Below are 20,186 nucleotides of genomic sequence, written 5' to 3'. Positions count from 1 at the left end.
AGAGTGCGAGAGGGTACGAGAGAGTGCGAGAAGGTTTGAGAGGGTGCGAGAGAGTGAGAGAGGGTGAGAGAGGGAGCGAGAGAGTAAGAGAGAGTGAGAGAGGGAGCGAGAGAGTGAGAGAGGGTGAGAGAGTGTGCGAGAGAGTGTGTGAGAGAGAGAGAATGAGAGCGAGAGCGAGAGAATGAGTGTGAGTGTGTCACTGGTGCTGATCATTGACTCTACAATGAGGATCTGTAGATTGAGCCGTATGTTTGAGGGCGAGAGACGGAGGGTGCGAGGGTTTTGGTTCGGCGAGGGAGGAAGTATAATGAAGATTCCACTAGATACTGGTTTCCAGGGTAACTGTCCCGCAGCACCAGCACTGTCCCAATCCTTTCTCCCAGGGATTCCTCAGCACCAGTCCCTCCGCGAGTCGCTGGGGACCTCGGTCACTGAGCCAACAGTCCGGTCATTTCCCAGCAAGGTGTGAGGACCAGGGCAGTACTGAGGGATCGCCGCACTGTCGGAGGGGCAGTACTGAGGGAGCGCCGCACTGTCGGAGGGGCAGTACTGAGGGAGCGCCGCACTGTCGGAGGGGCAGTACTGAGGGAGTGCCGCACTGTCGGAGGGGCGGTACTGAGGGAGCGCCGCACTGTCGGAGGGGCAGTACTGAGGGAGTGCCGCACTGTCGGAGGGGCGGTACTGAGGGGAGTGCCGCACTGTCGGAGGGGCGGTACTGAGGGAGTGCCGCACTGTCGGAGGGGCGGTACTGAGGGAGCGCCGCACTGTCGGAGGGGCGGTACTGAGGGATCGCCGCACTGTCGGAGGGGCAGTACTGAGGGAGCGCCGCACTGTCGGAGGGGCAGTACTGAGGGAGAGCCGCACTGTCGGAGGGGCGGTACTGAGGGAGCGCCGCACTGTCGGAGGGGCAGTACTGAGGGGAGCGCCGCACTGTCGGAGGGGCGGTACTGAGGGAGCGCCGCACTGTCGGAGGGGCAGTACTGAGGGAGCGCCGCACTGTCGGAGGGGCGGTACTGAGGGAGCGCTGTACTGTCGGAGGGGCGGTACTGAGGGAGCGCCGCACTGTCGGAGGGGCAGTACTGAGGGAGTGCCGCACTGTCGGAGGGGCGGTACTGAGGGAGCGCCGCACTGTCGGAGGGGCAGTACTGAGGGAGCGCCGCACTGTCGGAGGGGCAGTACTGAGGGGCAGTACTGAGGGAGCGCCGCACTGTCGGAGGGGCGGTACTGAGGGAGCTCCGCACTGTCGGAGGGGCGGTACTGAGGGAGCGCCGCACTGTCGGAGGGGCGGTACTGAGGGAGCACCGCACTGTCGGAGGGGCAGTACTGAGGGATCGCCGCACTGTCGGAGGGGCGGTACTGAGGGAGCGCCGCACTGTCGGAGGGGCGGTACTGAGGGAGCGCCGCACTGTCGGAGGGGCGGTACTGAGGGAGCGTCGCACTGTCGGAGGGGCGGTACTGAGGGAGCGCCGCACTGTCGGAGGGGCAGTACTGAGGGAGCGCCGCACTGTCGGAGGGGCGGTACTGAGGGAGTGCCGCACTGTCGGAGGGGCGGTACTGAGTGAGCGCCGTACTGTCGGAGGGGCAGTACTGAGGGAGTGCCGCACTGTCGGAGGGGCGGTACTGAGGGAGCGCCGCACTGTCGGAGGGGCGGTACTGAGGGAGCGCCGCACTGTCGGAGGGGCAGTACTGAGGGAGCGCCGCACTGTCGGAGGGGCGGTACTGAGGGAGCGCCGCACTATCGGAGGGGCAGTACTGAGGGAGCGCCGCACTGTCGGAGGGGCGCTACTGAGGGAGCGCCGCACTGTCGGAGGGGCAGTACTGAGGGAGCGCCGCACTGTCGGAGGGGACGGTATTTGGAAGAAGAGCAGGGGAGTTCTCCCCGGTGTCCTGGGGCCAATATTTATCCCTTAAGCAACATCACTAAAACAGATGATCTGGGTCATTATCACATTGCTGTTTGTGGGAGCTTGCTGTGCGCAAATTACAAAAGGTGACTACGCTTTAAAGGTATTTAATTGGCTGTAAAGCACTTTGAGACACCGAGGCTGTGAAAGGCGCTATATAAATGCAAGTCTGTCATTCCTTTTCCCTCCAGAGTCAACTATCCTGACGATACCTACCGACTCACGTGGGGCTGTGGGCCGTGTGGTCCGGACCCCAGCGAGAGGCATCGCGTTCGGGAGGAAGTGGGGGGCAGAGAAACACTGGGGAGGAGGGAAGCTTTTTAACAAACAGCTTCACGGAGTCTGTCAAATTAAAAAATTCTCATCCTGGTGTACAAATCCCTCCATGGCCCTCTCCCCTCCCTATCTCTGTAATCTCCTGCAGCCCCACAACCCCCCCCGAGATGTCTGCGCTCCTCTAATTCTGCCCTCCTGAGCGTCCCTGATTCGAATCGCTCCACCATCGGTAGCCGTGCCTTAGAAACATAGAAAATAGGTGCAGGAGTCGGCCATTCGGCCCTTCGAGCCTGCACCGCCATTCAATAAGATCATGGCTGATCATTCCCTCAGTACCCCTTTCCTGCTTTCTCTCCACACCCCTTGATCCCTTTAGCCGTAAGGGCCACATCTAACTCCCTTTTGAATATATCCAACGAACTGGCCTCAACAACTTTCTGTGGTAGAGAATTCCACAGGTTCACCACTCTCTGAGTGAAGAAGTTTCTCCTCATCTCCTTCTGTTGTCTGGGCCCCAAGCTCTGGAACTCCCTCCCTAAACCTCCCCGCCTCTCGACCTCTCTCTCCTCCTTAAAACTGACCTCTTTGACCCAGCTTGTGGTCACCTGCCCTAATTTCTACCGATGGGGCTCGGTATCAAACTTTCCCCTGTTAATTGCATCCGTGGGTTGTTTAAGGCGCTTTATAAACGCAAGCCACAGTTGTTGTCTGGGGTGCGGAGATGAATATTAAATAAATGCCACGCAAGGCTGAACATTAATCAGCCATCAATCTCCTTCCGAGTTGTGACGGGGTGGGAATGAGCGGGAGAGGAGGGAGGGGGGGTACATTTCTAAGGAAAGGCCGGGGGGTTGCGGGGGTGGGGGGCCGGCGGGGGGGGGGGGGGGGGTGTGTGTGTATGTCTCCATGGAAACCTGGGCTTGACGTCAGTGTGAAGGCTTTATAAACAAGCTCACACGTGCTGGAGGACAGAGAGAGAAAGTGACCAGGTCCTGAAGCTCTGCCCGGGGGACCAGGGAAGAGTTGGAGAACACTCGCGAGCACGGGAAACTTGCCTGTAACGCTTCGATATTGGGAGCAGGCTTGGCCGCGAGATGCAGGTCGCCTGGGGCACAGTGGCCGCAGTCTGCGTGCTGTGGCTGGCAGTGGTCATGGCTCATCCCGGAGCACAGCAAAGGCACAAGGTGAGTTTGAGCCAACACTTTAGTCTGGGATCGATCCCGTGGGTCAGGGGAGGGAGGGCGGGGGCTAATATTCCAGCGTTTGATGCTCTGGATCACCGCCACTGCTTGCTAATCCTCGGGCTCAGAGAACGGTTAGAAACATTCCAAAAATGTTAAACCCCCGCCCCCACCTTTACTTTCGGCCCAACGCTAAAACTAACCCAGGACCCAAGGGTCTGAGCCATAATGTTCAGTCCCCGTGTCTTCGGGCAGCAGGACCAGTGATTTTGTGCGTTCAAAGAAAGACTTGCATTTATATAGCGCCTTTCACCATCTCAGGATGCCCCAAAAGCGCTTTGCAGACACTGAAGTACTTTTGGAGTGCGGTCACTGTTGTATTGTGGGAAACGCGGCGGCCAATTTGCGCACAGCAAGCTCCCACACACAGCGATGTGATAATGACCCAGATCATCTGTTTTACTGATGTTGGTTGAAGGATAAATATTGGCCCCAGGACACCGGGGAGAACTCCCCCTGCTCTTCTTCCAAATAGTGCTCCGGGATCTTTTACATCCACCTGAGGGGGCAGAAGCAGCCTCGGTTTAACGTCTCATTCAAAAGACGGCACCTCCAACAGTGTAGCGCTCCCTCAGTACTGCCCCTCCAACAGTGTAGCGCTCCCTCAGTACTGTCCCTCCCACAAAGCGGCGCTCCCTCAGTACTGCCCCTCCGACAGCGCGGCGCTCCCTCAGTACCGCCCCTCCGACAGTGCGGTGCTCCCTCAGTACTGCCCCTCCGACAGTGCGGCGCTCCCTCAGTACTGCCCCTCCGACAGTGCGGCACTCCCTCAGTACTGCCCCTCCGACAGTGCGGCACTCCATGGTTGAAGGTTTTGCCTCAAGGCAAATGGTGGGCAGATTACTGGACCTAGTCCAAAACATAGTACATTTATTGAAGTCAAGTTCCAGCCTGCCTAGGGCTCCCGTTGCCAGTATCACACCCACAACACATCCGTACTCCCTGTGTGTTAGCCGTGGCTCAGCGGGTAGTACCCTCGCCCCTCAGTCACATGCTCGAGGCTTCAAGCCCCCACTCCAGAGACTCGAGTCCACAATCTAGGCCGACACTCCCTGTGCAGTACTGAGGGAGCGCCGCACTGTGGGAGGGGCAGTACTGAGGGAGCGCCGCACTGTCGGAGGGGCAGTACTGAGGGAGCGCCGCACTGTCGGAGGGGCAGTACTGAGGGAGCGCCGCACTGTCGGAGGGACAGTTCTGAGGGAGCGCCGCACTGTCGGAGGGGCAGTACTGAGGGAGCGCCGCACTGTCGGAGGGGCAGTACTGAGGGAGCGCCGCACTGTCGGAGGGGCAGTACTGAGGGAGCGCCGCACTGTCAGAGGGGCAGTACTGAGGGAGCGCCGCACTGTCGGAGGGGCAGTATTGAGGGAGCGCCGCACTGTCGGAGGGGCAGTTCTGAGGGAGCGCCGCACTGTCGGAGGGGCAGTACTGAGGGAGCGCCGCACTGTCGGAGGGGCAGTACTGAGGGAACGCCGCACTGTCGGAGGGGCAGTACTAAGGGAGCGCCGCACTGTCGGAGGGGCAGTACTGAGGGAGCGCCGCACTGTCGCAGGGGCAGTACTGAGGGAGCGCCGCACTGTCGGAGGGGCAGTACTGAGGGAGCGCCGCACTGTCGCAGGGGCAGTACTGAGGGAGCGCCGCACTGTCGGAGGGGCAGTACTGAGGGAGCGCCGCACTGTCGGAGGGGCAGTACTGAGGGAGCGCCGCACTTATGACCTTTGACACCCTTGCTCCCAGCAGCCACCAGCCAGCCCAATGGGGGCACAGACGTCCGTTGAGAGAAGAGTTGGTATGGCGACCGAGGGAGATCCAATCCCCCCGGCCCTGGAGGGGGAGGGCAGACCCCTGCGGGAAACGGAGGCCGAGCCCCGGCCCGGCACTGACCGCTCCTGGCTTCGCTTCTTCAACAATTTCATGAACAACCAGAAGGTTTTCCGTGGGAGGACCAAGAAGGTGTCAAAGGGCTGCTTCGGGAATAAGATGGACAGGATCGGCTCAATGAGCAACCTGGGCTGCTGAGCCTAATGTCCCGAAAGGTGAGTACCCGACCTTCGACCTTTCTACACCCACCATCCGCTGTGAGTGAGATTACAATCGCTCTGCGCTCAGTGGCTCCCCCTCCCCCCACGTTCCATCCACACCCGGAAATAAAAATCAGGGCTGCTCAGGGGGGCAGACAGGAGGAGGGAGAGGTGGAGAGGCGGAGAGGTTTAGGGAGGGAGTTCCAGAGCTTGGGGCCCAGGCAACAGAAGGCACGGCCACCGATGGTTGAGCGATTATAATCAGGGATGCTCAGGAGGACAGAATTAGAGGAGCGCAGACATCTCGGGGGGTTGTGGGGCTGGAGGAGATTACAGAGATAGGGAGGGGCGAGGGCCATGGAGGGATTTGTAAACAAGGATGAGAATTTTGAAATTGAGGCATTGCTTAGCCGGGAGCCAATGTAGGTTAGCGAGCACAGGGGGTGATGGGTGAGCGGGACTCGGTGCGAGTTAGGACATGGGTCAGTGAGCACAGGGGGTGATGGGTGAGCAGGACTCGGTGCAAGTTAGGACACGGGGCAGCGAGCACAGGGGGTGATGATGGAGCGGGACTCGGTGCGAGTTAAGACACGGGGCAGCGAGCACAGGGGGTGATGGGTGAGCGGGACTCAGTGCGAGTTAGGACACGGGGCAGCGAGCACAGGGGGTGATGGGTGAACGAGACTCGGTGCGAGTTAGGACACGGGGCAGCGAGCACTGGGGGTGATGGGTGAGCGGGACTCGGTGTGAGTTAGGACACGGGGCAGCGAGCACAGGGGGTGATGGGTGAGCGGGACTCGGCGCGAGTTAGGACACGGGGCAGCGAGCACAGGGGTGATGGGTGAGCGGGACTCGGCGTGAGTTAGGACACAGGGCAGCGAGCACAGGGGGTGATGGGTGAGTGGGACTCGGTGCGAGTTAGGACACAGGGCAGTGAGCACAGCGGGTGATGGGTGAGCAGGACTCGGTGCGAGTTAGGACACGGGGGCAGCGAGCACAGGGGGTGATGGGTGAGTGGGACTCGGTGCGAGTTAGGACACAGGGCAGTGAGCACAGGGGGTGATGGGTGAGCGGGACTCGGTGCGAGTTAGGACACGGGGCAGCCGAGTTTTGGATCACCTCTAGTTTACGTCGGGTAGAATGTGGGAAGCCAGCCAGAAGTGCGTTGGAATAGTCAAGTCTGGAGGTAACAAAGGCACGGATGAGGGCTTCAGCAGCGGATGAGCTGAGGCAGGGGCGAAGATGGGCGATGTTACGGAGGTGGAAATAGGCGGTCTTAGTTATGCTGCGGATATGGTCACCAACAGACCACAGCTCGCAAAGCGTACTGCCCCTCCGACAGTGCGGCGCTCCCTCAGTACTGTCCCTCCGACAGTGCAGCACTCCCTCAGTACTGCCCCTCCAACAGTGCGGCACTCCCTCAGCACTGCCCCTCCGCCAGCACGGTGGTCCCTCAGCACTGCCCCTCCGACAGTGCGGCGCTCCCTCAGCACTGCCCCTCCGACAGTGCGGCACTCCCTCAGCACTGCCCCTCCGACAGTGCGGCGCTCCCTCAGTACTGCCCCTCCGACAGTGCGGCACTCCCTCAGCACTGCCCCTCCGACAGCGCGGCGCTCCCTCAGCACTGCCCCTCCGACAGTGCGGCACTCCCTCAGCACTGCCCCTCCGACAGCGCGGCGGTCCCTCAGTACTGCCCCTCCGACAGTGCGGCGCTCCCTCAGTACTGCCCCTCCGACAGTGCGGCACTCCCTCAGCACTGCCCCTCCGACAGCGCGGCGGTCCCTCAGTACTGCCCCTCCGACAGTGCGGCACTCCCTCAGTACTGCCCCTCCGACAGTGCGGCGCTCCCTCAGTACTTCACTGGGGAGTGGTGGCCTGGATTATGGGCTCGAGTCTGTGGAGCAGGGACTCGAACCCACGACCCTCTGACTCAGAGACGAACGAGGGAGAGAGAGAGAGAGAGAGAGAGAGAGAAAGTGCAGCCCGCGCTGAGCGTTGGCTGGCTGTGGGATGCAGTGAGTGTCAGTCTGGGCGTGTGTGTGCTGTGTAGGGTGAGAGTGTGGGTGAAATGTACTCCAGACCTCACTGCTCCCCGGCAGCACGTAAATGTTCGGGTTCCTTCTCTCCCCCAGGACCTGACCAGAGACGATCGGCCGACGAGCGAACACTCGGATCGACAGCCCGAACTAGAAACACTGAACAAGATTGCGACTCCTGGTGTCTGTGGGACCAGCTCGATAAAATAAAAACCACTTCCTCAATGGGAAAGATGGTGCAGCAAAAGTGCCTGCTCCCTGCTCTGTATAACTGTTCTCTGTTATTTATGTACCTGTTCACAGATATTTATTATTTATAAAGATTCTGCAATTACTGTCAGCATTGTCCCAACCGCCTGTTTCAAAATTATTCATAATTTCTTGACAACTTGATATTGTTGAAGCGTCTATTGCTTTCACTCTCCAGTCATAGAGTCAACCATCAATTTTTGTGTGAATCAGGGATATAAGAACGTAAGAAATAGGAGCAGGAGTCGGCCATTCGGCCCCTCGAGCCTGCTCCACCATTCAATGAGATCATTGGCTGATCTGATCTTGGCCTCAGCTCCACTTCCCCCCGCTCCCCATAACCCTCGACTCCCTTATCGCTCAAAAATCTGTCCATCTCCACCTTAAATACATTCAATGACCCAGCCTCCACAGCTCTCTGGGGCAGAGAATTCCACAGATCCACGACCCTCTGAGAGAAGAAATTCCTCCTCATCTCTGTCTTAAATGGGCGGCCCCTTATTCTGAGACGATGCCCCCTGGTTCTAGATTCAGCCACGAGGGGAAACATCCTCTCTTCATCCACCCTGTCAAGCCCCCTCCGAATCTTATATGTTTCAATAAGATCACCTCTCATTCTTCTAAACTCCAATGTGTATTACAGTAAGCATCATCGTTGATATCCAGTCAATCAGTGTATTACCATCAATTAGCATTCTGCAGGTCAGTCAACATTTCTGGAACAAGAAAAAGAGCCACCTTTTCTGGTATGCACGCTTCATTAGGATTATACACAGGAAACAAATGTAGACACTCCCAGCACGGGTTAGATACAGAGTAAAGCTCCCTCTACACTGTCCCATCAAACACTCCCAGGACAGGTACAGGGGGTTAGATACTGAGTAAAGCTCCCTCTACACTGTCCCATCAAACACTCCCAGGGCAGGTACAGGGGGTTAGATACAGAGTAAAGCTCCCTCTACACTGTCCCATCAAACACTCCCAGGGCAGGTACAGCACGGGGTTAGATACAGAGTAAAGCTCCCTCTACACTGTCCCATCAAACACTCCCAGGGCAGGTACAGGGGGTTAGATACAGAGTAAAGCTTCCTCTACACTGTCCCATCAAACACTCCCAGGGCAGGTACAGCACGGGGTTAAATACAGAGTAAAGCTCCCTCTACACTGTCCCATCAAACATTCCCAGGGCAGGTACAGCACGGGGTTAAATACAGAGTAAAGCTCCCTCTACACTGTCCCATCAAACACTCCCAGGGCAGGTACAGGGGGTTAGATACAGAGTAAAGCTCCCTCTACACTATCCCATCAAACACTCCCAGGGCAGGTACAGCACGGGGTTAGATACAGAGTAAAGCTCCCTCTACACTGTCCCATCAAACACTCCCAGGGCAGGTACAGGGGGTTAGATACAGAGTAAAGCTCCCTCTACACTGTCCCATCAAACACTCCCAGGGCAGGTACAGGGGGTTAGATACAGAGTAAAGCTCCCTCTATTCTGCCCAACCTACCTCAGACCCAAGCTCAGATGATTGCCCCCGACTATACCATAGAAATCTTTAAAATTTACCGCACAGAAGGAGGCCTTTCGGCCCATCGTGTTCCCACCGGCCGACAAAGAGCTATCCGGCCTAATCCCACTTGCCAGCTCTCGGTCCGTAGCCCTGTAGGTTACGGCACTCCAGGTGCACATCCAGGTACTTTTTAAATGTGGGGAGGGTTTCTTTCAGGCCGTGTGTTCCAGACCCCCACCACCCTCTGGGTGAAGACATTTCCCCTCAAATCCCCCTCTAAACTTCCCCCCAATTACTTTAAATCGATGCCCCCTGGTTGTTGACCCCTCTGCTCGGGGAAACAGGTCCGTCCTATCCACTCTATCCAGGCCCCTCATCATTTTATACACCACAATCAGGTCTCCCCTCAGCCTCCTCTGTTCCAAAGCAAAACAGACCCAGCATCTCCAAACAAAGGTACAACATTATCAGTTCTCCAGTCCTCTGGCACCACTCCTGTAGCCAGAGAGGTTTGGAAAATGGACAGAGAATTAGCGCAGTGCGGAGTACGTACGATAGGTTACTGCTTCGGTTATCATCAGTCTGATTTCCTGCCGCCCTGTATTTCTGCTCACACAATGACTGCTCTCAAACCAGGCTCCAGTTGAAGGAGGTTTATTATTTCGTCAGTTAAGGGACAGTTACAGAGTAGACAGGTGGGCGAGAGGTGAACCATGGGTAAACATTATACACGACATAAAATCTGCTGAGTGTTACTCCACGCGTGATCATAGACAGAACATATAAACAAAGAGCCTGCGTTTCCACAGCTCTGTTCACCAACACAGGCGTCTGAAATATTATATCTCTGTTTTACTGTCGGCAAATGCAGCAGCCTGTTTGTGCCCAGCAAGATCCCACAAACATCAGACAACCTGTTTTAGTGATGTGGGATGAGAGATACATGTTGGCCCCAGGTACGAGGGAGAACCCCCCTCTGCTCTTCCAATAGATCCTTCACGTCCACCTGTGAAGGCAGACGGGGCCTCGGTTAAATGTCTCGTCCAAAAGACGACACCTCGGAGTACAACACTCCTCAGTACTGCCCCTCCGACAGTGCGGTGCTCCCTCAGTACTGCCCCTCCGACAGTGCGGCGCTCCCTCAGTACTGCCCCTCCGACAGTGCGGCGCTCCCTCAGTACTGCCCCTCCGACAGTGCGGCGCTCCCTCAGTACCGCCCCTCCGACAGTGCGGCGCTCCCTCAGTACCGCCCCTCCGGCAGTGCGGCGCTCCCTCAGTACCGCCCCTCCGGCAGTGCGGCACTCCCTCAGTACTGCCCCTCCGACAGTGCGGCGCTCCCTCAGTACCGCCCCTCCGGCAGTGCGGCGCTCCCTCAGTACCGCCCCTCCGGCAGTGCGGCACTCCCTCAGTACTGCCCCTCCGACAGTGCGGCGCTCCCTCAGTACTGCCCCTCTGACAGTGCGGCGCTCCCTCAGTACCGCCCCTCCGACAGTGCGGCACTCCCTCAGTACCGCCCCTCCGACAGTGCGGCACTCCCTCAGTACCGCCCCTCCGACAGTGCGGCACTCCCTCAGTACTGCCCCTCCGACAGTGCGGCGCTCCCTCAGTACCGCCCCTCCGACAGTGCGGCACTCCCTCAGTACCGCCCCTCCGACAGTGCGGCACTCCCTCAGTACCGCCCCTCCGACAGTGCGGCACTCCCTCAGTACCGCCCCTCCGACAGTGCGGCACTCCCTCAGTACCGCCCCTCCGACAGTGCGGCACTCCCTCAGTACCGCCCCTCCGACAGTGCGGCGCTCCCTCAGTACCGCCCCTCCGACAGTGCGGCACTCCCTCAGTACTGCCCCTCCGACAGTGCAGCGCTCCCTCAGTACTGAATGATTTAGCCTACGTTAAGAGCTGAATTTCTGGGGTGGATCTTGGAGCCACAACCTTCTGCCTCAGATACCATGGAGTTGAGGCTGACACCAAACTATTCCAGTGAGGCACATCCCTCTCAATCCCCCAACCTCTAGGCCACGAACTCTCCATTGAATCAGCTCCCTCCAGTACCCGAACCCTCCCTTCATTCACTGAGCAGACCTGGTGCTCCTCACAGTAAGTGTTTGAAGTGACGTGGTCAACTCCCCGAGGGCCCAATGGCCGTTCTCTGTTGGTCTCATTCCAATTCCATCGGGAAGCTGCTTGAGCAATGGGGGAACAGCGTGTGCTCGGGCGGTGCCTCAGCTGGTTCGGTTAGGGGTAGTGGGGGTAACGGGGGGGGGGGGCAGAGTGTGGGGAACGGGGGGACAGTGGGGGGGGTAACAGGGGCAGTGGGGGGGGGTAACGGGGGCAGTGGGGGGGTAATGGGGGGCAGTGGGGGGGGTAACGGGGGGGCAGAGTGTGGGGAACGGGGGGACAGTGGGGGGGGAGTAACAGGGGCAGTGGGGGGGTAACGGGGGCAGTGGGGGGGTAACGGGGCAGTGGGGGGTAATGGGGCAGTCGGGGGGTAATGGCGGGCAGTGGGGGGAGGGTAATGGGGGCAGTGGGGGGGGGTTAACAGGGGCAGTTGTGGGGGTAATGGGGGCAGTGGGGGATAAAGGGGGCAGTGGGGGGTAACGGGGGCAGTGGGGGGTAACGGGGGCAGTGGGGGAGGTAACGGGGGCAGTGGGGGGTAACGGGGGCAGTTGGGGTAACGGGGGCAGTGAGGAGGTAACGGGGCAGTGGCGGGGTAATGGGGGCAGTGGGGGGGTAACGGGGGGCAGTGGGGGGTAACGGGGCAGTGGGGGGTAACAGGGGGCAGTGGGGGGGTAACGGGGCAGTGTGGGGTAACGGGGGGCAGTGGGGGGTAACAGGGGGCAGTGGGGGGGGTAACGGGGCAGCGGGGGGTAACGGGGGGGCAGTGGGGGGGGTAACAGGGGGCAGTGGGGGGAGGGTAACAGGGGCAGTTGGGGGGTAATGGGGCAGTTGGGGGGGTAATGGGGGGAAGTTGGGGGGTAACGGGGGCTGTGGGGCATTGGGTGGGCAGTGGGGGGTAACGGGGCAGTGGGGGTAACGGCGGCAGTGGGGAGGTAACGGGGGCAGTGGGGGGTAGCGGGGGCAGTGGGGGGTAACGGGGGCAGTGGGGGGGGGGGGGGGTAACGGGGCAGTGGGGGGTAACGGGGGCAGTGGGGGGTAACGGGGGCAGAGGGGGGTAACGGGGGCAGTGGGGGGGTAACGGGGGCAGTGGGGGGGGTAACGGGGCAGTGGGGGGTAACGGGGGCAGTGGGGGGTAACGGGGGCAGTGGGGGGGGTAACGGGGCAGTGGGGGGTAACGGGGCAGTGGGGGGTAACGGGGGCAGTGGGGGGTAACGGGAACAGTGGGGGGTAACATGGGCAGTGGGGGGTAACGGGGGCAGTGGGGGGTAACGGGGGCAGTGGGGTGGGTAACGGGGCAGTGGGGGGTAACATGGGCAGTGGAGGGTAACGGGAACAGTGGGGGGTAACGGGGGCAGTGGGGGGTAACGGGAACAGTGGGGGGTAACATGGGCAGTGGAGGGTAACGGGGGCAGTGGGGGGTAACGGGGGCAGTGGGGGGTAACGGGGGCAGTGGGGGGGGTAACGGGGCAGTGGGGGGTAACGGGGACAGTGGGGGGTAACGGGGGCAGTGGGGGGTAACGGGGGCAGTGGGGGGGTAACGGGGCAGTGGGGGGTAACGGGAACAGTGGGGGGTAACATGGGCAGTGGAGGGTAATGGGGGCAGTGGAGGGTAACGGGGGCAGTGGGGGGTAACGGGAACAGTGGGGGGTAACGTGGGCAGTGGGGGGTATCGGGGCAGTGGGGGGTAATGTGGGCAGTGGGGGGTAACGGGGGCAGTGGAGGGTAATGGGGGCAGTGGAGGGTAATGGGGGCAGTGGGGGGTAACGGGAACAGTGGGGGGTAACGTGGGCAGTGGAGGGTATCGGGGCAGTGGGGGGTAACGTGGGCAGTGGAGGGTATCGGGGCAGTGGGGGGTAACGGGGGCAGTGGGGGGTAACGGGGCAGTGGGGCGGTAACGGGGCAGTGGGGGGTATCGGGGCAGTGGGGGGTAACGTGGGCAGTGGGGGGTAATGGGGGCAGTGGGGGGGTAACGGGGCAGTGGGGGGTAACGGGGCAGTGGGGGGTAACGGGAACAGTGGGGGGTAACATGGGCAGTGGAGGGTAACGGGGGCAGTGGGGGGTAACGGGGGCAGTGGGGGTAACGGCGGCAGTGGGGGGGTAACGGGGGCAGTGGGGGGGTAACGGGGGCAGCGGGGGGGGTAACGGGGCAGTGGGGGGTAACGGGGCAGTGGGGGGAGGTAACGGGAACAGTGGGGGGTAACGGGAGGGTCACCAGTCAGGTTACATAAGGACAGATGAATTAGCAGCCGGAGTCAGCCATTCGGCCCCTTGAGCCCGCTGCTCCATCCAATAAGATCATGGCTGACCTTCGACCTAAACTCCACTTTCCCGCCCGATCCCCATATCCCTCGATTCCCTTAATATCCAAAAATCTATCGATCTCAGCCTTGAATATACTCACAAACTGAGCCTTCACAGCCCTCTGGGGCAGAGAATTCCAGAGATTCACCCCCCTCTGAGTGAAGAAATTCCTCCTCATCTCAGTCCTAAATGGCCGACCCCTTATCCTGAGACTGTGACCCCTGGCTCTAGACTCCCCAGCCCGGGGGAAACATCCTCCCTGCATCTACCCTGTTGAGCCCTGTTTCAATGGCTCGAGAGAATGTAGGCCCGGTCTGTTCAATCTCTCCTCATCGGACAATTCCCCTGACAATTGTGAATTGGGAAGAGCATGCACGTCAGTGCGTGCTTTTCCTGTTGGTTGCGGGGCAGGGGGTCTGGATTTATTGGGCCCGCTAGGCCCCTGCCCGCTTGCAGTGGGAGAACGAGCTCGGTTGACAGCCCTCGCTGGACTGAGGGTGACAGGGCCCCACGCCCCAGCGGGAAACGCGGCGGGAAGAGATTGAAAATCGGACCCCCTCCCGCCCCCCCCCCGGCCTCCACCGATATAATATTCTGCTGTGGAGGTGCACCTGTTTTTGGAGTTGCCCTCGCCCTTAAAATCTCGTGTCTGTAACTAAACACGGAATGCAAATTGTACAATCTTCAAACAAAAGCACTGGGCACCGGAGCAAGGGCAAAATGAGGAAATCAATTTATAAAAAGACAAATGTTGGCAAAAAAACAAGGGTCAAAGTCTTCAAACTGCAGAAACTACCCGTCGTTTTTGCACCAAGAATCACGCAGGTGAGACCCGTCCTTTGTGCATTTTTTTTTCTATAACTTACAAAACGTTGGTGATGAAAATATATGGGGGCCAATTCACCGATCCCAGACTGCCAATTAAAGGCCACATTGGATGAAAGCACACGCGAGGGGGGGGGTGGGGGGGGGTGGGGGAACAGGAGCTAATAATGCTGTAGCCCTTAGCCCCAAACCAGACTTCCGTTCAGCATGGACCCCTGCTGGGCGCGCGGAATGCTGACCATTTTGTCACGCGGAAACAAAAATGGACATTTCTCAAAACGGCTGCCGGTGAGCTCGCGGTCGGGGCTCGGTGCGCCACAGGGCGTCCGCTACGCGGCCCTTTTGGCCGTCGCTTGTCTTAACTGGACGGTGCTTGGCAGCGGTCGTGGTAGACCACGCTGCCGAAGGACGCGGATTTGAGGGAGAGCTGGCGCGCTTTGAGCAGGGACGACGTCCTGATGGTGTTCCGGAAGTTCTTCCCGACAAAGTAGTAGAGCAGCGGGTTGAGGCAGCTGTTGGCGGCGGCCAGGCATATGGTGACCACGATCACCTTCTGGACGACCAGGGTGACGGCCTGGCAGCGGTTCTGCACGATCAGGTGCAGGTGGACCGTCCGGATGACGTGGTAAGGCAGGAAGCAGAAGAGGAAGGAGCAGAGGACGATGGCGATCATGTAGACCGAGCGGTGGCGGCTGCGCGCGGTCTTCTGCAGGGCCTCGGGGGAGCCGCGCAGCCGGCGGATGATGCGGGCATAGCAGGCGATGATGGTGAGGAAGGGGAGCAGGAAGCCCACCGCCAGCGCCCAGTAGTTCAGCTTCAGGATCTGCTCCCAGCTCATGTTCTTGGGCTCGAAGCAGCGGTACTTGCCGTCCCGCAGGTGGGGGGTGGCCAGGAGGAACGGCACCGTGGCCAGGCCCACAAAGAGCCAGATCGCCAGGGCCACCCAGGAGGCCCGGCGCACGGTGACAATGCTCTTGGAGCGCACCGGGTGCAGGACGGCGATGTAGCGGAAGACGCTGAGGGCGGTCAGGAAGAAGATGCTGGCGTAGAGGTTGACGTAAAAGGCATAGGTGGTGATGCGGCAGAGAAAGGAGCCCAGCTTCCACTCCCCCAGGGCATAGTAGACGATGCGGTAAGGCAGGGTCAGGATGAAGAACAGGTCCGAGACGGCCAGGTTGATCATGAAGACCGTGCTGGGCGTTTTGTGGCGGGTGAGGCCCACGAAGACGTACAAGGCCACGGAGTTGCCCACCAGGCCCACGGCGAGCACCACGCTGTAGGCGCTGATGAACACGGGGAACTTGAACTCGTCGTTGCGGCAGCTGCCGTTGGAGGCGTTGAGGGGCGCGCTCGACCAATCCATCGCGGGCACGGCCGCGAGCGAGGGCAGGGACGTCAGAACGGGCTGCAACAAAAAAAGGGCCAAGATCGACACAATTACACACACGGCAAGGATACGGCCGGCGATTACATCAGGTGGACACAGGACTGCCCCAGAGAGAGAGAGAGAGAGAGAGGGAAGTGAACGGGATAAAGAAAGGGAGGAAGAGAAACCGAAGAAAAGACTTGCATTTATAAAGCACCTTTGGAGTGTCGTCACTGTTGCGATGTACGTAACGCGGCAGCCAATTTGCGCACAGCAAACTCCCGCAGACAGTGCGGCGCTCCCTCAGTACTGCCCCTCCGACAGTGCGGCGCTCCCTCAGTACTGCCCCTCCGACAGTGCGGCGCTCCCTCAGCACTGCCCCTCCGATAGTGCGGCGCTCCCTCAGTACTGCCCCTCCGACAGTGCGGCGCTCCCTCAGCACTGCCCCTCCGATAGTGCGGCGCTCCCTCAGTACTGCCCCTCCGACAGTGCGGCGCTCCCTCAGCACTGCCCCTCCGATAGTGCGGCGCTCCCTCAGTACTGCCCCTCCGACAGTGCGGCGCTCCCTCAGAACTGCCCCTCCGACAGTGCGGCGCTCCCTCAGTACTGCCTCTCCGATAGTGCGGTGCTCCCTCAGCACTGCCCCTCCGACAGTGCGGGGCTCCCTCAGTACTGCCCCTCCGACAGTGCGGCACTCCCTCAGTACTGCCCCTCCGACAGTGCGGCGCTCCCTCAGTACTGCCCCTCCGACAGTGCGGCACTCCCTCAGTACTGCCCCTCCGACAGTGCGGCGCTCCCTCAGTACTGCCCCTCCGACAGTGCGGCGCTCCCTCAGTACTGCCCCTCCGACAGTGCGGCGCTCCCTCAGTACTGCCCCTCCGACAGTGCGGCGCTCCCTCAGTACTGCCCCTCCGACAGTGCGGCGCTCCCTCAGTACTGCCCCTCCGACAGTGCGGCGCTCCCTCAGTACCGAGAGCCGCTCAGATTGTGTGTCAGTGAGTGGTGTCGATCCTGCCTGCACTGAAAGGCTCTGTGTGTCCTGACACGCCTCACACGGCACGCCCAGAGTTATTGGGATTCCTGGAACTCAGGTACCTCCCCATTCAGTCTGGGACAGCCCTGGGACATCGCTCTCCGTTACACACACAGGTTAATGCAAGCTTTTGTTGTTTTAGTGTGATACAGGTGGCCCATGGCTGGAGCTCAGCAGCTGATGGGGGAGAGAGAGAGGGGGGGGCGTAGGGGAGAGAGAGAGGGGGGAGGCGTGGGAGAGAGAGAGAGAGAGAGAGAGGGGGGTGCGTGGGGGAGAGAGAGAGAGGCGGGGGCGTGGGGGATAGAGAGAGAGAGAGAGGGGGGGCGTGGGATAGAGAGAGAGAGAGAGAGGGGGGCGTGGGAGAGAGAGAGAGGCGGGGGTGTGGGGGATAGAGAGAGAGAGAGAGGGGGGGCGTGGGATAGAGAGAGAGAGGGGGGCGTGGGAGAGAGAGAGAGGCGGGGGTGTGGGGGATAGAGAGAGAGAGAGAGGGGGGGCGTGGGGGAGAGAGAGAGAGAGAGAGGGGGGTGTGGGGGATAGAGAGAGAGGGGGGGGCGTGGGGGATAGAGAGAGGGGGGCGTGGGGGAGAGAGAGAGGGGGGGGCGTGGGGGAGAGGGGGGGGCGTGGGGGGGAGAGGGAGGGGGGTGAGGGAGAGAGAGAGAGAGTGGGGGCGTGGGAGAGAGAGAGAGAGAGAGAGAGGGGGCGTGGGGGATAGAGAGAGAGGGGGGGTGTGGGGGATAAAGAGAGAGGGGGGCGTGGGGGAGAGAGAGAGAGGGAGGGCGTGGGGGGGAGAGGGAGGGGGGGTGAGGGAGAGAGAGACAGAGTGGGGGCGTGGGGGAGAGAGAGGGGGGGCATGGGGGAGAGAGAGAGGAGGGGTGTGGGGGATAGAGGGGTATCATGGGGGAGAGAGAGGTGGGGCGCATGGGGGAGAGAGAGAGGGGGGCATTGGGGAGAGAGAGGGGGGTGGGGGAGAGAGAGAGAGAGGTGGGCGTGGGGGAGAGAGAGAGGGGGACGTGGGGGAGAGAGAGAGGGGGGCGTGGGGGAGAGAGAGAGGGAGTGGGAGAGAGAGAGAGAGGGGGGGCGTAGGGGATAGAGGGGGGGGCATGGGGAGAGAGAGGGGGGTGGGGGAGAGAGAGAAAGGGTGGCGCGTGGGGGAGAGAGGGGGGCGTGGGAGAGAGAGAGGGGGGGCAAGGGGGAGAGAGAGAGAGAGGGGGGCGTGGGGGAGAGAGTGGGGTTGGCATGGGGGGGAGAGAGAGAGGGGGGGCGTGGGAGAGAGAGAGAAATGGGGGGCATGGGAGAGAGAGAGGGGAGGCATGGGGAGAGGGAGAGGGGGGCGTGGGAGAGAGAGAGAGGGGGGCATGGGGGAGAGAGAGGGGGCGTGGGGGAGAGAGGGGAGAGAGAGAGAGAGAGAGAGAGAGAGAGAGAGAGAGGAGGGGCGTGGGGGAAAGGGGGGGCATGGGGGAAAAGAGGAGGGGGTGCTTGGGGGAGAGAGAGGGGGGCGTGGGGGGAGAGAAGGTAAGAGAGGGGAGCGTGTGGGACTGAGCCCCGGGGAGGGGGAGTGGGGTTCGGTGCGGGACTGAGCCCCGGGGAGCGGGGCCCGGGGAGGGACTGAGCCCCGGGGAGGGGGAGTGGGGTTCGGGGTGGGACTGAGCCCCGGGGAGCGGGGCCCGGGGAGGGACTGAGCCCCGGGGAGGGGGAGCGGGGCCCGGTGTGGGACTGAGCCCCGGGGAGCAGGGCCCGGTGCGGGACTGAGCCCCGGGGAGCAGGGCCCGGTGCGGGACTGAGCCCCGGGGAGCGGGGCCCGGTGTGGGACTGAGCCCCGGGGAGCGGGAAGGAGCCAGGATCGGTCCCTGGGCTGTGTATCGTGAACCGACCTTGCCAACAGCCTCGGGCGGTTGAGGTACATTTTGCCCGGGTTCGGGGGGAATCACTCGGTTTCCTGCCTGACTATTTGGGCAATGTCCCGCCGAGAGTCTACTAACCTGAAAGTAAGAGAGAATTCTCGAAGAAAACTTTAAGCTATTTACCCTACCTTAAAATCGCAACTACACTTCAAAAGTGCTTCATTGCCTGTAAAGTACTTTGGGACGTCTAGGGTTGTCAAAATCGTCTTATTTGTTCGGCTTACTCCTGGGGCGAATTTTCTTATAAACGCGGAGCTTACCCGGGAGTGATGGCCAACGATCCCCTGCAGCATATCCTGTGCCAGCTTGAATGGTGGGAGACCTGAATCATTCACACATCGTCCGGGGCTCCAGCGAATGAGGCTTACTGCATCCCCTTCTGTCGGAGAGAGTGAAACCGAGAGATCTTTGAGCTGCTGCCAAAAAGGAAATGATACGTATCAGAGAGAGAGTGAGAGCGAGCGAGGGAGAGAGAGCGAGAGAGAGAAGCTCCAACACCGACCGCCGTTACTGGAGTGAGGACCTCTGAAAGGAGGGCGAGGGAGTCAGCTCGGGTCTAACCACACACCCGAGCGGGCTACGGTCCCCTTGCCGCCCCCCCCGATTCCTCACGTTTCAGGCTAGCGTAGGGCTGACTGACCCTGACATTCCTGGGAATGGGACCCTTCCAGTTACCAGACCCTGGGCCCTGTACCCCTGTAATGACCAAACCCTGGGCTCTCTACCCCTGTAATGCCCAGACCCTTCACTCTGTACCCCTGTAATAGACACAGAAAATAGGAACAGGAGTCGGCCATTCGGCCCTTCGAGCCTGCACCACCATTCAATATGATCATGGCTGGTCCTCTATCTCAACACCATATTCCCGCTTTTTCCCCATACCCTTTGATGCCTTTTGTGTCTCGAAATCTGTCTCTTGGTAGTCTGTCGTATCCAACAGAGACGTTGATGTGCTAATCATCAATGGCATGTGTCTTCAAGTGGCTGTATAGGCCAATTCTGGATGCACATAGTCTCTTGCACGTCGGACAAAGGAAGTTCTGCCACCTGATGTCGTCTATCTCTAGTGTCCCGCAGGCGTTGCCATCGGCTGTCCGCGAAGGTCTAGCAGGCAGTCCTCGTGAGGGTTCGCCACTGGATTTTATTAGCTGCTGTATTCTCGAGGTCCTTTGGTCGTATGCCACAGTACTGGAGGGTTAGCCTTGATACAATCTTTGTGGCGTTTGCGGGGGCGCCCCTGGTGTCTTTGACCTTCACAGAGCTCGCCGTGAAGGAGCCGACGAGGGATCCTTGACCCATCCATGCGGATGACACGTCCAGCCCACCGGAACTGGGCTCGCATGATCATCATCTCGATGCTAGTTGATTGTGCTCTCTCCAGAACCTCAAAGTTTGACACCCGGCCTT

The 20,186-nt window shown here is 60.5% G+C and overlaps 2 protein-coding genes across 3 annotated transcripts in view; one reads left to right on the top strand and one right to left on the bottom strand.

Moving 5' to 3' along the window:
* The window catches only part of LOC139232695 (profilin-1-like), a 762,729-nt gene that overhangs the window by 395,384 nt on the left and 347,159 nt on the right, over positions 1–20,186 (top strand). The window lies entirely within an intron of this gene.
* Positions 14,838–19,149, bottom strand: LOC139233055 (cysteinyl leukotriene receptor 1-like). Its single transcript, XM_070863575.1, has 2 exons — positions 19,040–19,149; positions 14,838–15,884 (listed from the first exon to the last, which is right to left on the bottom strand). Exons 1-2 carry the CDS (start codon positions 19,070–19,072, stop codon positions 14,838–14,840), a joined length of 1,080 nt encoding a protein of 359 aa, XP_070719676.1. The 5' UTR covers positions 19,073–19,149.

The sequence above is a fragment of the Pristiophorus japonicus genome, chromosome 20, assembly GCF_044704955.1.
Source record: "Pristiophorus japonicus isolate sPriJap1 chromosome 20, sPriJap1.hap1, whole genome shotgun sequence".
In the NCBI taxonomy this organism is placed as follows: domain Eukaryota; kingdom Metazoa; phylum Chordata; class Chondrichthyes; family Pristiophoridae; genus Pristiophorus; species Pristiophorus japonicus.
This window is presented reverse-complemented; position numbering and strand designations above follow the sequence as displayed.

Coding starts and splice junctions, on each gene's coding strand:
- LOC139233055 (XM_070863575.1), bottom strand. CDS start 19,072: ATGCTGCAGGGGATCGTTGGCCATCACTCCCGG. Junction 15,885..19,039: donor TCGTTGGCCATCACTCCCGG/GTAAGCTCCGCG, acceptor TTTTTGTTGCAG/CCCGTTCTGACGTCCCTGCC.